Source organism: Balaenoptera borealis (assembly GCF_965194805.1).
Source record: "Balaenoptera borealis genome assembly, chromosome: 12".
In the NCBI taxonomy this organism is placed as follows: Eukaryota; Metazoa; Chordata; class Mammalia; order Artiodactyla; family Balaenopteridae; genus Balaenoptera; species Balaenoptera borealis.
This window is the reverse complement of record NC_138869.1, coordinates 40,651,980-40,665,811: the sequence shown is the minus strand read 5'-3', so window position 1 is coordinate 40,665,811 and position 13,832 is coordinate 40,651,980. Positions and strand designations below refer to the sequence as shown.

The 13,832-nt window shown below is 54.8% G+C and overlaps 1 protein-coding gene across 3 annotated transcripts in view; it reads right to left on the bottom strand.

The window, feature by feature from the left end:
• POC1A (POC1 centriolar protein A) overlaps nt 1-12,754 on the bottom strand; it is a 73,343-nt gene extending 60,589 nt beyond the window's left edge. Inside the window, exons 1-6 of one of the 3 annotated variants that reach the window (XM_082348222.1) lie at nt 12,362-12,754; nt 9,757-9,841; nt 8,585-8,756; nt 8,051-8,230; nt 6,559-6,666; nt 5,034-5,149 (exon numbers count right to left, since the gene is read on the bottom strand). In XM_082348222.1, the coding sequence (XP_082204348.1) occupies nt 5,034-5,149; nt 6,559-6,666; nt 8,051-8,230; nt 8,585-8,756; nt 9,757-9,841; nt 12,362-12,583 (883 nt within the window). In that variant the 5' untranslated portion in view covers nt 12,584-12,754. The remainder of the gene's footprint in view (nt 1-5,033; nt 5,150-6,558; nt 6,667-8,050; nt 8,231-8,584; nt 8,757-9,756; nt 9,842-12,361) is intronic. The other 2 variants (XM_082348220.1, XM_082348221.1) reach the window with 2 other exon arrangements.
• Between the last annotated feature and the right edge of the window lie 1,078 nt (nt 12,755-13,832).

Genomic DNA, 13,832 nt, shown 5'->3' with positions numbered 1-13,832 from the left:
GAATAGCTAAGGCCTCTTGGCTGGGGTAGAAATATCTGGAACCATTTACTCCAAAACAGGGCTCAGCCTGGCAAGCCAGGCTTTTGGGAATGTGCCAGCCCCACCTTTCCCGACTCGCTCTTCTGCCTCACCCACCAGCCCCGCCAGCCTGGAGCAGCCTCTCTGGCTCTGCCGAGGGTGGGGCTGTACCAGGGAGGCCTCATAGAATCAGCCCTGCATGACAGTCTCCCACGGAGGCCCGGCTGCCCCACGAGGGGGTGAGCCTCCCGTCACGAAGCCCTGAGCGGTGACGGCACACAAACAATCCACTTTTCACCAAGCCCAAAGTTGCAGGCCCTCCGCCTAGCTCCATGGCAGAGATGGGTGACGGCTGATGGCAGGCTGCCATTTGGGCACAATGTGGGCTACACCCCTCCCCCACCGCGACCCCAAAGAAGGGACTCCAACTCAGGGTCAGAGATGTACCAGTGTCAATGTTCTGTAGGTCACCAGGATGCCAGGGAGGGTGGGACTGAGGCCACTGCAGACCCTGCCCCCAAGTACTGGGAACGGGCCACAGCCTGCAGGCAGCAGGTGGCCTAAGGAGAGACCTGGCTATCCACAAGCTGCCCGCACAGCTCTGCTTGTAGAACCCTCAGCAAATCTGGCCCACTGCCCAATGGGTTCCAAACTGGCCATGGGGCCCACAGAGACCCCAGGTGCCCAAGCAGGAGGTCTCCTTCTGGGGCAGGCCACGCCAGCGCCGAGCCCCACCACATGCCCACCACAAGCGGCTCGGCTCGCTCTGCCAGGGTGGCCTCTCACAACGCTCAACTGGCATTACCAGTGACACAGTGGCCGTGGGCTCACAAGAGGCTGTGGGTTCACACAGTGAAGGTGCTCTGACACCAGCAGCTAAGGACACTCCGAACAGTCACCTCGCGAATGTCGTAGGAACACCCGCTCAGGGACAGCGGGCGAGAGCCGGTGAGTTGGCCAGAGCAGGTGGGACGGTGCACTGCCTCCTGATCAACCCTTTCGGGCTCCGAACACCAAAAAGGGTGCAGGCCTGCCCTGCTGGTTGCACAGAAGCTTTAAAACCCTCCGTGACCGTGTCTGGAGTAGGGAGGGGGTCCAGGGACGTGCTAAGGACCAGTGGACAGAGAAGCTGGGACTCTGAGCTTCTAACTGGAGTTTCTGGAGAGAGCCAAGCCAAGCCCTCTCAGGGGCCTCGGGCAAGTAAATGACTAGAATCAACACGGTGTGAGGAACCCATAGCTTCCCAGCTGCGTGACCTGGGCAAGCCTCAAACACCCCATCTGTGAAATGGGGAGTAGCCCTGCCCTGCTGACCACTCAGGCCTGTCCCTGGATAATGAACCCGCACGTGCCTGGAAACCGCAAAGCACATTAAGGGATCGGGGACAGGGCTGCTGCTCAGGTGTCTGAACAGTCTTAGTGTGGCTCCGAGCGTACGGAGCCTAACGCACCTCCGTGGGGACTGGCACTCCCGGGGCTCCAGTGCCCCACCAACTCCTTGCTGAATTGGGAAATCAGAACTGCTCCTTGCAGTGATAGGCCAGAGCAAGAAACTCCTCGCCTGAGACAAATGGTGCCAGCTGCCTGCTGTAGCCCAGAGTGATTCCAACAACCCAACATGGGACCGGAAGTGCCCTCCACAGAGCAAGATCATGGCGGCTGGCCACAGGCTGGCTGGGCTTGCTGGCCACACATCTGCAGTATCATGAACCAATTTCTCTCAGAAGAGCCCAACAGCCTTATGCGCCCAAAGCCCAATCAGGGAAGACACTGGATGTCACTGTCCTTAAACACTTCCCCCTGGGTGTCCTAGGGGTCAGGGACAGAAAACAGCTCAGGTGCCTGCTACCGGGGGGCTGGGAGCCCTACTTGGGGAATCAGCTTCCCAAGAGATCCCCCGGCACCTCTTCTGGGTAGGGGGACAGCTGCTACTCAGGGGCTAGGAGGGTCTCTCAGGTAGAAGGTTCTGCCACGGAGCTCTCTAGGGGAGCTGCTGAGCACACCTGACCAGGTCCCTCCCCAGCAAACAGGGTGAGGGCTGTCCCCCAAACCAATGAGCTCAGACCTGCCAGGCTCTCCTTGAGCCTCCAGGGAGGCTGAGCCCAGAGGTGGTGGGATGAGTCTGCTGCCTTGCGAATACCCACTGTGTGCCATGCATTGGGCAGGGAGCTCAGAGGGAACCGGGTTATTTATGGGGTACTCCAGGCCCCCCGAAGCCTCTGGTCTCTATTAGGGGTGGCTTAGGAATAAGAGGCTGCAGGCTCGCTGAGTGCCTCTATCACAAGAGGAAAGGACAGCAGCAAAAACAGACTGAAATCTCACTGTGGAGCCTGTCAGCCTCACGCACCTCAGGTCCCCTCAGGACTTGACCTCTGATGCTATCTGAGTCCACTCCCACCCCTGGGCCCTGCCAGTCACTGATCTCCCACTCCCACCCACTGCCAAGCCTGCTCCCCCAGGAATCTCTCCCCAGCACCCTCCACTCTCCTCAACTGCTCTGCATCATGCCACCCCCTGACCGCCCTCTTTAGGAGACCCTGCTTTCCTTCAGTCCCCTGGCTCTGCTCTCCTCAGCCCTCCACCACGGGAAAAGTGGGCTCCCCCTGCTCACTCTGGCTGCCTGTGGACCTTTTTCTTCCACAGCCCCTCAATCACAGGGATGCAGGATGTGGCCTCAGCCCTTCTCACACTCCAGATCCCTAGGCCCAGCTGGCCCCTCCACCCCATAGCATCACCTTCTGCCTCTATTCAATCTCCAAAACCCACCCCCTGGGCCTGACCCCTGACCCAATCTGATGTCCAGACCTCACCCGACATTGGGCATTGACGACAGCCCACCCACCAGTCACCTAGGCACATGGCTTCCTACCCAAGCAGGCTCTCAGCACTGCTGTCCTCTCAGATGCCCCTCACCCTTTCGCCCCTGTCCCAGCACTTCCAGCCAGGCTGCATCTTTGGGACCCTGGGCTAGAGCATGGCATTCAAGGCCCTCCCCTGCAGGTACCTGTTGCTGCACCCCACCAACACCAGACCTAGGTTCCTGATCCATCAGAGGGAGGCCTGGACTCTCCCAGGGTCACCTGGAGATTCTCTTCACCAGTATCAAGATTTATGTGGTACAAACCATTGTACCCAGTAGTGTACTGTAATCCTCATGTGGATTCTCCCATCAGATCCTCACTAACCCCATAAGGCAGGCTACCACCACCCCTTCACAGACAGGAAACAGAGCCCGTACTCCTAACTACTGCTCTGCCTCATCACCTCCCTTCCCGTCTCTCCCTGTCCAAGTCCTCCCTCCTGACCCCACACTCAGAGGTGGCCTTCCTGCCTAGCACTCCTCTGCGCCTCCCACCTTCCGCCCAGTCAGCTATGCAGATGTACCCAGTCTCCATCTCAGGCCTGGCCCAGAGCAGGAGGAGAAAGGCCTCTGAGCCTGAAGGAGAGGAGAGAGAGGCGTGGTCTCCAAGTAGAGGGCAGATCCCGCTGGGGCTCTGTTCAGGAAGCCTCTGTCTGAAACAGCATCAGTGACAAACCCCAGGGCTCCCTGTTGAGGAAAGAACCATTCTCGTGGCTGGCCCCTGCCACCTGGTGGTGATGTACAGTACTGCAAGCCTGGACCAACTGGGCCCACCTTGCTGGGAGACCAGACCTCCTGACTGAGACTCAGCATCACTGTCATTGTCACTAACACTGTGCCTGGTTCCTGTTTTGTGTGAGGCACTCTGTAAGTTCTTGTCATGGACCAACTCATTACCCTCCCAACACCACCTAAGAAACAGGCCTTATCATTGTCCCAGGGGGCCCAGAGAAGTCAAGTAACCTGCCCAAAGTCACACAGCTAAAAATGCTGAAGCTGGGTGCAGAGCCACCCTCCACCATGTGCTTTTCAAGACCAGGATCCACTCCCCCTTCTTGGAAGGTCTGTTCCCTCAGTTACCCCAAGAAATTCCTGGCCTCAAACATCAGAGAATTGGAAGGGCTTGTGGGGGGTGTTAAGGGGAGAGCTCTGAACCCCACGTCCCACACCTTTCTCCAGATATGTCCTTCCCATTTTCAGGTGTGAATTTTGGAAGTGAGCCCATGGACTTGAAACTTAGTCCCAAGTCAACAACCACAGTTCTTCAAACAACGCCAGCTCTGACTCTCCCTGGTCTCAGCCCTGAGCCCTCAGGCCTGCCCACCCATTCTGCCCCCTGCACAACTCCCAGTTCCTCCTGTGGCCCCTCACCAGCTCCCTTCCCTGGGCCCCATCCCCACAACTGGGGTGACTTAGGACTCTGCCCAGTCATACCTGCTCTGAGGCCAGTTCCATATCCCAGTACCTTCAGCTCTCTCATCGTAAGCTCACCCAAGTCTGCCCCCACTCCCACCTCCCTCCTGCAACCCGATACCAGCCCACATCGACAGCCCGCTGCCCTGCCTTCCAAGGGCTATAATTAAATATATATATAAATAAGGGGACACGGCACCGGGGCTGGCTTCCAAGCCTGGCCCCCTACCAAATCGACCCTCCATATGGCTCGTGGCTCCACATCTGTGGAGGACACCGTGGAACCAGAGGTGGCCAAGGTCCCACCAACACTGACCTCTTTTGACAGACCTGTCTCCTTCACCACCTCCAGGGCTGTCACCTTGGCCCTGGAGGACAGAGCCTCCATTACAGGGGGAGGTGAGTGGCATGGGCAGCCCCTGAGAAGTGCCCCTCAAGAGGAGCCCTGGCCAGAGCCCCACTGAGGGCACCCATCTGGACCGCAGTGTGCATGAGGTTCTGCCACCTCATAAGTGGGCACCAAAGGGCTGGTGGATGCCAGTTAGCACCACGCTGTATCTCCGGGCCAAGGTTCCAGGACAGCCACGCCATAGACTACCCACCCCTGAAGATCCCAACAGACCCAGGACTCCCCCCTAACCCCAAGCCAGCCCCAGCTGTCCTCAGGCCCATTTAAGCCCCGCAGCCAAGAGTCGGACACCCGGCATGGCACAGTCGCACTGCGGCCGCTCGGGGACACTCACGCTGATAGTGCTGCAAGAGCCGGTGAGTCCGCACGTCCCACACCTTCACCGTGTTGTCCATGCCGGCGGCGGCGATGCACGTGCCGCTGGGGTGGAAGTCCACGTAGGTGACAAAGCTGGAAAGGGGACCACCGCATGCTGTAGGAGGTCTGCCCCGGCTCAGAACAGACCCCTAAACATCCAGCACATCCCCATCCCCACACACCTGCTCACACTCTTCCCTCAGCCCAGAATACCTCCCTACTGCCCTGTATCTTTACCAGGCGGCCAAGGGAGAACAAGAAGGAGAGGGTGAGAACAGGGGCTAGCAGTGACCTGAGGCGCACTTACCAGGGAGCAAGTCTCAGCACCAACTTCTAAATGAGAGCAGAGAAAGTGGTCTTCAGACCAAAGTTCAGCCAGCTGCTCGGGTGCTTTCAGTTAGAGCTGGTGCCCCTACCAGAGCAGGAGGCAGGGCAGGCCCTGCCAACTGAGGCCCAGACATGAAGGGCCAGCAGGGTCCCAGAGCCACTGGCTCACCTATTTCTAGAAGACAAGCCAAGGGCCCTCAATATACTCATATGTGACACCCAGGCTGGTATCGTGGCCAGCCCTCAGGAGGGACCCTTACCTGGGGCTCCCAGCCTAACAAGGGGCAGACGCTGGGGTTCATCTAGGAACCCAGATTGGGTTAGTCCCTGCTCAAATGCAGGCTCATCCCTCTCAGTGATGTGGCACAATATGAACAGCCACCATCCACTACAAGAACCTGATTAGCCTTTCATTTATAAAGTCATCACCAAGGAGAACATCCTTTTGGGGGTCTGGGTTCAACTTCTTTAGACAGACGTGTCACAATTTTGAGAACTAGAAAGTGAAGGGAAAAGAGAGGCCTCGAGAGTTTCATGCCTTTATCTTTATCTTTATTCCTGTCCTGCCCCTAGGTTCTTCATAAACTTTTTTTTTTTTTAGATTCCATATATATGTGTTAGCATACGGTATTTGTTTTTCTCTAAGACGCAGATGTAGAGAATGGACTTGAGGACACGGGGAGGGGGAAGGGTAAGCTGGGACAAAGTGAGAGAGTGGCACTGACATATATACACTACCAAATGTAAAATAGATAGCTAGTGGGAAGCAGCTGCATAGCACAGGGAGATCAGCTCAGTGCTTTGTGACCACCTAGAGGGGTGGGATAGGGAGGGAGGGAGGGAGACGCAAGAGGGAGGAGATATGGGGATATATGTACAGCTGACTCACTTTGTTATAAAGCAGAAACTAAGACACCATTGTAAAGCAATTATACTCCAATAGAGATGTTTAAAAAGAGTTTCATGCCTTGAGGTTAAGCACTCTTTACTGTTCGTGGGGATGGGGATGAGGCAGAAACTTCCGCCCACATGCGAAAAGATACAGGGCCAGGGAGCAGCAGAGACATGGCGGTGGGCCCCAACTGCCGCCACCGGAGGCCACTAGGGCCTCTTAGAGCCCAGGTCTATGCTTTTCTAGAGCGCCTACAGGTGGAGGACAGGATCTGGGGACTCACCCGCCGTGCTCACAGTACGAGTGCACACACTCCCGGCTGGTCTTGTCCCACAGCTTGACAGTCTTGTCATCACTGGCGGACACGATGAGCCGCCCATCCGGGGAGAACCTGAACCAGGTGAGGCACAAGTCACATCACCAGTCAACAGACATCATGGGCACCACACACCATCTTCCACAGTCACCCTTCCTGAGCTGCCCACCACCTGACCTCAGGAACCCGCCTGGGCCACATGCCCTGCTCTGACCCTGAGTGATCCTGGGCAAATGCCTTTCTCTCTGCAAGATGGGTCAGAAGGGTGCCTACCTCCTGGTAAGCAGGTAGGCAACAGAGTCACACACGAGGCCCCCAGCACTGCACATGGCAACATGCGTGCTGACTGCTAGTACTTGGCGTCATTATCCTGTTCCCAGGTGCCCTGAATCCACATCTAACTCTGAGAATGGGTCAGCAAAACCAACCTGCTAACAAAAAAGGGGTGGAGGTTCTGGGGACCCACCACCAAAGGCCTGGTGTGAGTTCAACACTTGTCTGCTGGCGGGGCCCCTCCTATTCTCAGGAGTCCAATGGTGAGGGCCTCTCAGAGCAATCAGGGACCTCCCAGGACAGAGGAATGAGGGCCCTGGAGAATAAGTAACTTCATGGGGTCCCCAGAAGAACACAGCTCAACAGTCCCCAACCTCTGACTCCCATGGATTCCCAGTGTCCCCAGACACCCCAACCTCTTCCTCCAGAGCACAGAGATTCGACATGTGAGATCTCTGTTGAAAGGAACAAAATAAGCTAGAAGCAGGCACAGCTGTGTCTGCAATTCTTAAGACTTTGAAAGGTGCTTTGAATCAGCTGGCCCCCATCCCCAAAGCACCGGCCCCCACACCAAAGGGAGAACCGGCTTCCAGACCAACCCCTCTCAGAAGCCTGGGCCCCCATCTGGCACCTCTGAAGCAAAATCAACCTCTGAGGAGCAGAACGTTCTCAGAGAAAAGTAGGCAAGACTTAGTGCCAGACACTCGGCTTCCAACCCCAGCTCTGCCACTTACTCCCGATGTGCCCCGCGGCAAGATACTACACTATTCTGAGCCTCAGTTTCTTCATCTGCAAAATGGCAACAATGCCACCTACTTGCGGGACTGCCATGAGGAGTTAGAAGAAAATTTCTAGTGGTGGCACTGACGTTATCTTGTTGTTGTTGCTATTGCTAATAAGTGGCCCCTGATGACTCACCTTGGGCTGCATCAGCACAGACGTCAGGGGTCAGTCGTGGCTGACAATGGACTAACTTACTTGTCATGCATTAGCTCAGTGAAGCTTGGACAACTTACAATGTGAGAACTATTATTGTTCTTTTTCACACATAAGGAAGTTGAGGTTCAGGAAGATAAAGAGTAGCTAAGTAACTTGTCCAAGGTCATGGTGCTAGCACCTGGCAACTCCTCTGTGCCCTCCAACCCCCGGGGTCCCTCCAGCAGTCTCCAGGTAGGACACTACTCACTTGGCACAGCGGACCCAGTTGATGTGCTGGCTCAGGGAGAACAGGAATTTCTGGCGATGAGTTGACCACACCTTGACTGTCTTGTCGTCGGAGGCTGTCACGAAGGACTGGCCATCGCTGCAGAAATGGACGCTCCTCACTGTGGCCGTGTGTGCACGAAACATGGTTGACTCGCCTTTGCTGCAGGGATGGGTATGCAGAGTCAGGAAACCCATAAACCCATAACAGCAACATAAGGGCACATCGAAGCCCTCCCCACCCCTCAGAACCCTCCCAAAGTCAATCCAGGCATGAGTGCCCCAGTCCCCAAAAAGGGAAGCCAGAGCCTCACCCACGTGCAAGCAGCATCAGGTGGGATCCCTTCCAGGATGGCCGAGGTCAGCCCAGAACCTCCCTATTGGCCCTGAGGGGAGGGCCCCGACTGAAGCCCCAGCTTCTGATGGTACCTCCTCAGAAGTGGGGCAGATGTCCCACTGTGACCAGTCCAGTACTAGGGCCCAGACTCAGACAAGCCCCTCCAAGTCTTTAACTCACACGTTGGGTACCCAGATGCGGACAGTCTTGTCGCGGGAGCCCGAGGCAAGCAGGTGTCCCGAAGGGGAGAAGTTCACACAGGTGACGGTGTCCTTGTGGCCGGCAAAGCGGTAGGCACGTGACTGGGGCTTCATGTGCCACACCATGAGGCATGAGTCCATGGAGCCACTGGCTGAGGAGAGAGCGGATGCCACGACGCTCGGCTCAAGCGGGCCCGGAGCCTCCACCAGGACGCTGGAGACGGGCGGGGCATGGGGTGCGGGCAGCAGGGACAGCCCAGCTCTGCCTTCCCCATGGGGACAGGCCACACCTCCAGTGACTGCTGAGCAGGAGTTCGGAGAGCCTAGGGCCTGTCACCACTCCAGGCAGCAGGCCCACACAGCAACCAGCCCTGGGCTGTAACCGAGGGTCCCAGGTCTCCCCACAGACACACTCTGCAGCTCGAGAGAGCAAGTCCTCGCAAAACTGGGGAGCCAGCTCAACCCAGTGGCCTTTTTACCATTAAGAGGACCCATCCGAAGCCTAGTGGAGGTCCCCAGAACAGACCAAAACTGACTTCAGTTTCCTCTTAATCTCCAGTGTATCACGAGACCAGCAGCTTCTGACAGGGGACCTTGACCGTTGGATGAACGGGGAGCCTCGTCCATAGAAACAAGAAAGCTGCAGCCGTGACAGCTGTGTATGAAACCACAGGTGGCCAAGGAGCGAGCACTCAGCTGCAGCATAAGGGCAATGGGGGGAGGGAAGCACCCGGCTCTGCTCCCCATCCTTCTCAGTGGTGGGCGTCTTCAACAAGAAGGTGTGCCCATGGTACTGTGGACAACAGAATCAATAAAGACCCAAGGAAAAAGCCACTGTTTAGGGCTCATTCTGCAGGCCAGACCTGAGAGCTGGATGGGGTGTGCAGGGAAGAGCCCAGAACCGGGTCTTAACCTCAAAGGCTGTGTGACCTTAGCAAGGCCCCCAACCTTTCTGAGCCTCACACTCCACATGCAGAATGGAGCTCATAAAGCCTAGCGCCCAGAGAGCTGGCCGGCTGAAGCAGGAGGTAGGTCTAGACAAAGCACCTGGGTCCTCGCTATGCCCTGCTCCTCCCACGCCACACCTCCCGGGTAGAAACACGACCTTCTCAGCTCATAACCTAGTGCCTAGGACAAGATGCCTCTTCTTACCCAGCTGCTTCGTGTTGAGACTGAAGTCCACACAGGTAACTGCATCCCGGTGGCCCTTAAAATGCCTCTCCAGCGAGGGGTCCTCCTGAGGGAGAGCCAGGGTCAAATATGTGAAGCCTGGAGGAGGAAGGGGCTTCCCCAGGGGCAAGACTCTTCCTATAACAGCCAGCAGCATTTAAAAATGCTCAAGGCATGATCTTGTATATAGAAAATCCTAAGGAATCACTAAAAAATCTATTAGAATAAACAAGTTCAGCAAGCTTACAGGATACAAAATCAATATACAAAAATCAAGTACACCAACAATGAACAATGTGAAAAATAAAAGTATGATAACAATTCCATTTATGATACATAAAAGAGAACAAAATACTTAGGAATAACTTAACAAAAGAAGTGCAAGACATATGAGAACTAAAAAACATCATTGAAAGAAGTATAGAAAGACCTAGATAAATGGGAAGACATCCCATGTTCATAGTTTGGAAAACTTAATATTGTTAAGATGAAATACTCCTCAAATTGATCTACAGAGTGAACAGAATTCCTTTCAAAATCTCAGATGCCTTTTTTTGCAGAAATTGACAAGCTCATCCTAAAATTCACATAAAATGTAGAACAGCCAGAATAGACAAAACAATGTTTAAAAATAAAAACAAAAACCAGTCACTGTAGAAAGCAATTTGGTAGTTCTGCAAAAAGTTAAACACAGAGTTATCAAACGATCCAGCAATTGTAGGTAAATACCCATAAGAGTTGAAAGCATTTTCACACAAAAACTTGTACACAAATGTTCATAGCAGGATTATTCATAATGGCCCAAAATTGGACAAACCTTAATGTTCATCAACAGATAAATGGATAAACAAAATGTGGTATATCCATACAACAGAATATTATTCAGTCATAAAAAGGAATGAACTACTGACACATGCTACAACACGGATAAACCTTGAAAACATTATGCTAAGTGAAAGAAGCCAGACACCAAATGCCACATTTTGTCTGATTCCATTTATATGAAATGTCCAGAATAGGCAAATCTATAAAGATAGAAAATAGATTAGTGGTTGACAGGGACTGGGCGGGGGCGGCGGAGGTGGGGGCAGTCAGGAAGGGGAGCGACTGCTTAATGGGTATGGGTTTCTCTTTGGGGTGACAAAAATGTTCTGGAAATAGACAGTAATGGTTGCACAATATTGTGAGTGTACTAAAAACCACTAAATTTTACACTTCAAAAGGGTGAATTTTATGGTATGTGAATAATATCTCAATAAAGTTATTTTTCAAAAGACCCAAGAAGAGAAAATGGGGACTTTCAGCACCCCCATCTCAGGAATCAGATCCCATACCTTCAATCCCACTGCGGACCGGCCAGTGAACCCAAAGGTCAGCCCTGAATAAGCCCCCAGTGGCTTTACGACCACCTCCACTCCACCCAACATCAGAGAAGAAGTAGCTTAGGAAGACATGGAGATAATATTCCAGAGATTCTCTCCATCCAACAGCAATTCATGTTGGAGAGTTACAGTCCAGCCATGCAGACATCTCCCCCTACCCCAAATATCTTAAACCTCAAAGAAACATTTTGGGGGCACCAGGGAGCCCAGCAAAGCCTCCTCTTGAGGAAAAAACGGCCTTGGGGCAGAACAAGGGCTGCAGGGAGCTGTAACCAGAACAAAGGCTCCCGTGGCCCCTTGCCCAGCTCCACCCCCCAACACACCAGCCTGAGTCCTCCTTTCAACAAGAGAAGGAATGGCAGCTGGAGGAGGGCGGGGAACTAAGCAGAAACCGCTCCACCTGAGCTTGTTGGAAGAATAAGGGTAAAACAGTGCACCCTCTAGAGGCAAGTTCAGATCCGCCCCTAACCAGGGAATGCCTGAAATCTCCCGACACTCTCTCTTCCAATCCCACAGGCTTGTTGGTTCCTCATCTCCCCCAAAGGTGGTTTATATATTGGGGTGGGGGGTGAAACACCATTAGAGATCAAAAGGCCTAGTTCCTAGTCTGGGCCCTCTGCTCACATGCCCAGACACCCAAGGAAGCCAACAGGCCACCACCCAGCGTCCTTGACTTTCAACCCAGCCAGAGGACCAGGCAGGTTCAGGTTCAAAACAACCTCTCAAAAAGAGGGGCTTTGGAGTGCTCCCCTCTGGCCTCTGGAAGAACCTGGGACTCATCAGAGACGGCAGTCTGGCCCAGGTCACACTGCAGGCCTGGGCCGTCCCAGGCATCCCGGGGGCCTGTTGTTCCCACACGTCGGAACAGGGTGCACCCTCAACAAACCCCCATTCAGCCATCCACTGCTCAGGATAAGGAGACAGAAGCCAGAGAGGCCCGGCGCTGGCCCCAGGTCACACCTCCAGTCAGGCCATACAAGTGTCTCCCCCGCTAGGGGGAGATGCAAATCCTGGGGGCAGAGGCTGGTTTGTTAGCCCCGGTAGCCCGAACAGAGCCTGGCTCGCAGGAGGCGTTCACCAGGTGCCCGGACTCAGCGCCCCCTGCACAGACGGTAAACTGGGGCCACAGAAGACCGGCCCGGAACCCTCCGTCCGACTAGGCGGGGAGACTAAAGCCCGGGCGGCCGCAGCTGGCAGGAACTCACCGTGCAGGGAGCTGCCATGGCGGGGCCAGGGGCGCCCAAGGCGCCAGAGGAGCCTGAGGAAGCAGCGGCTGCAGTTGCGTCCCGTTCAGTTTCCGCGCCCCCAACCGCCGCCAATAGCAACGCGGGTCGCTTCGCCTCGCCCCGCCCACCGCGATTAAAGGAGACGCGGCGCCTCGGCTTTTTGTCCCCCGACTGGAAGGAGAGCTGTATGGCCGGCTCCATGGTCTCCGCGTCCAGCGCCCCCAGGCCAGGCAGCCTACAGACGACGCCGCCAAAGGCCTCTGTCCACCGTCACTCATTCCCCCTGAGAAATTAAAAAGTCCAGGATGAGAGGTTCGCCCCACCGACCCGTAGCCCGGCTAACGAGACGGCGAGCACAGCCTTCTGGGAAATGCAGTTCCAAGACGCCCTCATCCTTGTGTCTGGAGGAAAGTGGGACTACATTTCCCAAGATGCCATGAGGGCGGGGCCGTGAATAACAACCCGAAGTGAACGCCTTAAGGATCCCGGAAGTGGAGATCCTTAAAGCGTTCGCTTTGGGTTGTTAATTGTGGCTCGTTGTGTTTGTGTCCTCTTCAAGCGCCCGCGAGGCCGGCTTTTCTCTCAGTACCCCATTAAAAGCCAATTATTCACCCTTCGGGAATTCTTTAAGTAGTTCGTTCCTCCGAACGCGCTTAAAACAGGTGTCGATTTAAAAGAACACTAGTCACCCGGAATCACATCCTTGGAGCGGAGAGGCCTGGGTTCTATTCTCAGTTCTTGCCCTGATTCGCTGCGTGACCTCGGAAAAAATAACCTTGCTCTGTGGACCTCAGTTTCCCCATTCGTGACATGAGAGGGTGTGACGCAGCCTGGCCCTCTCAGGACCCTCAGCCCTGAGCAGCCGTTGTAAATTACGTGTTTAAAAGAGAAGGAGATAATCCAAGGGCCTGGCCGCCAGAGGTCGTCCTTGCTCACTTTCTGGGGTCTCTAGACCTTCCCGCTCGACCTCCCCCCCCCCCCCCCCCCCCGCCCTCGCCACAGCACACATACACACACACACACACACACACACACACACACACGCCTCACTCTGGGCATCTTCCCAACCTGGACCTGATCTGGACTGGACATTTGTAAAGATTTGGGAACCTTGTGTCACCTCTCTGGTTAAGTGTGGATTGGCCGTACTTCAACACTGAATAAGATCTGGCCAGGCCCTGAGGTTTCTCAGGACATCCTGAGACCTAAGATGGTGTGTCCCTAGACCTGCAAACCAGAGCCCAATTCAGTGAACTCAGAGACTGGCAGTGGGGGGGGAGCTGGCATGTGGAGGAGTGAGTCTCTTCTTTGGACCTGGAAGGTTTGGGGCCAGACCCAAGAAATAGATACATTTAATCCCATCTTCGCTGTGGTTTGGCTTAAAACTGGTTCCTGTATGTTAGAAATGTTCAGGCTCACTTAACTTATACAATATAAAATTCCACTTAAA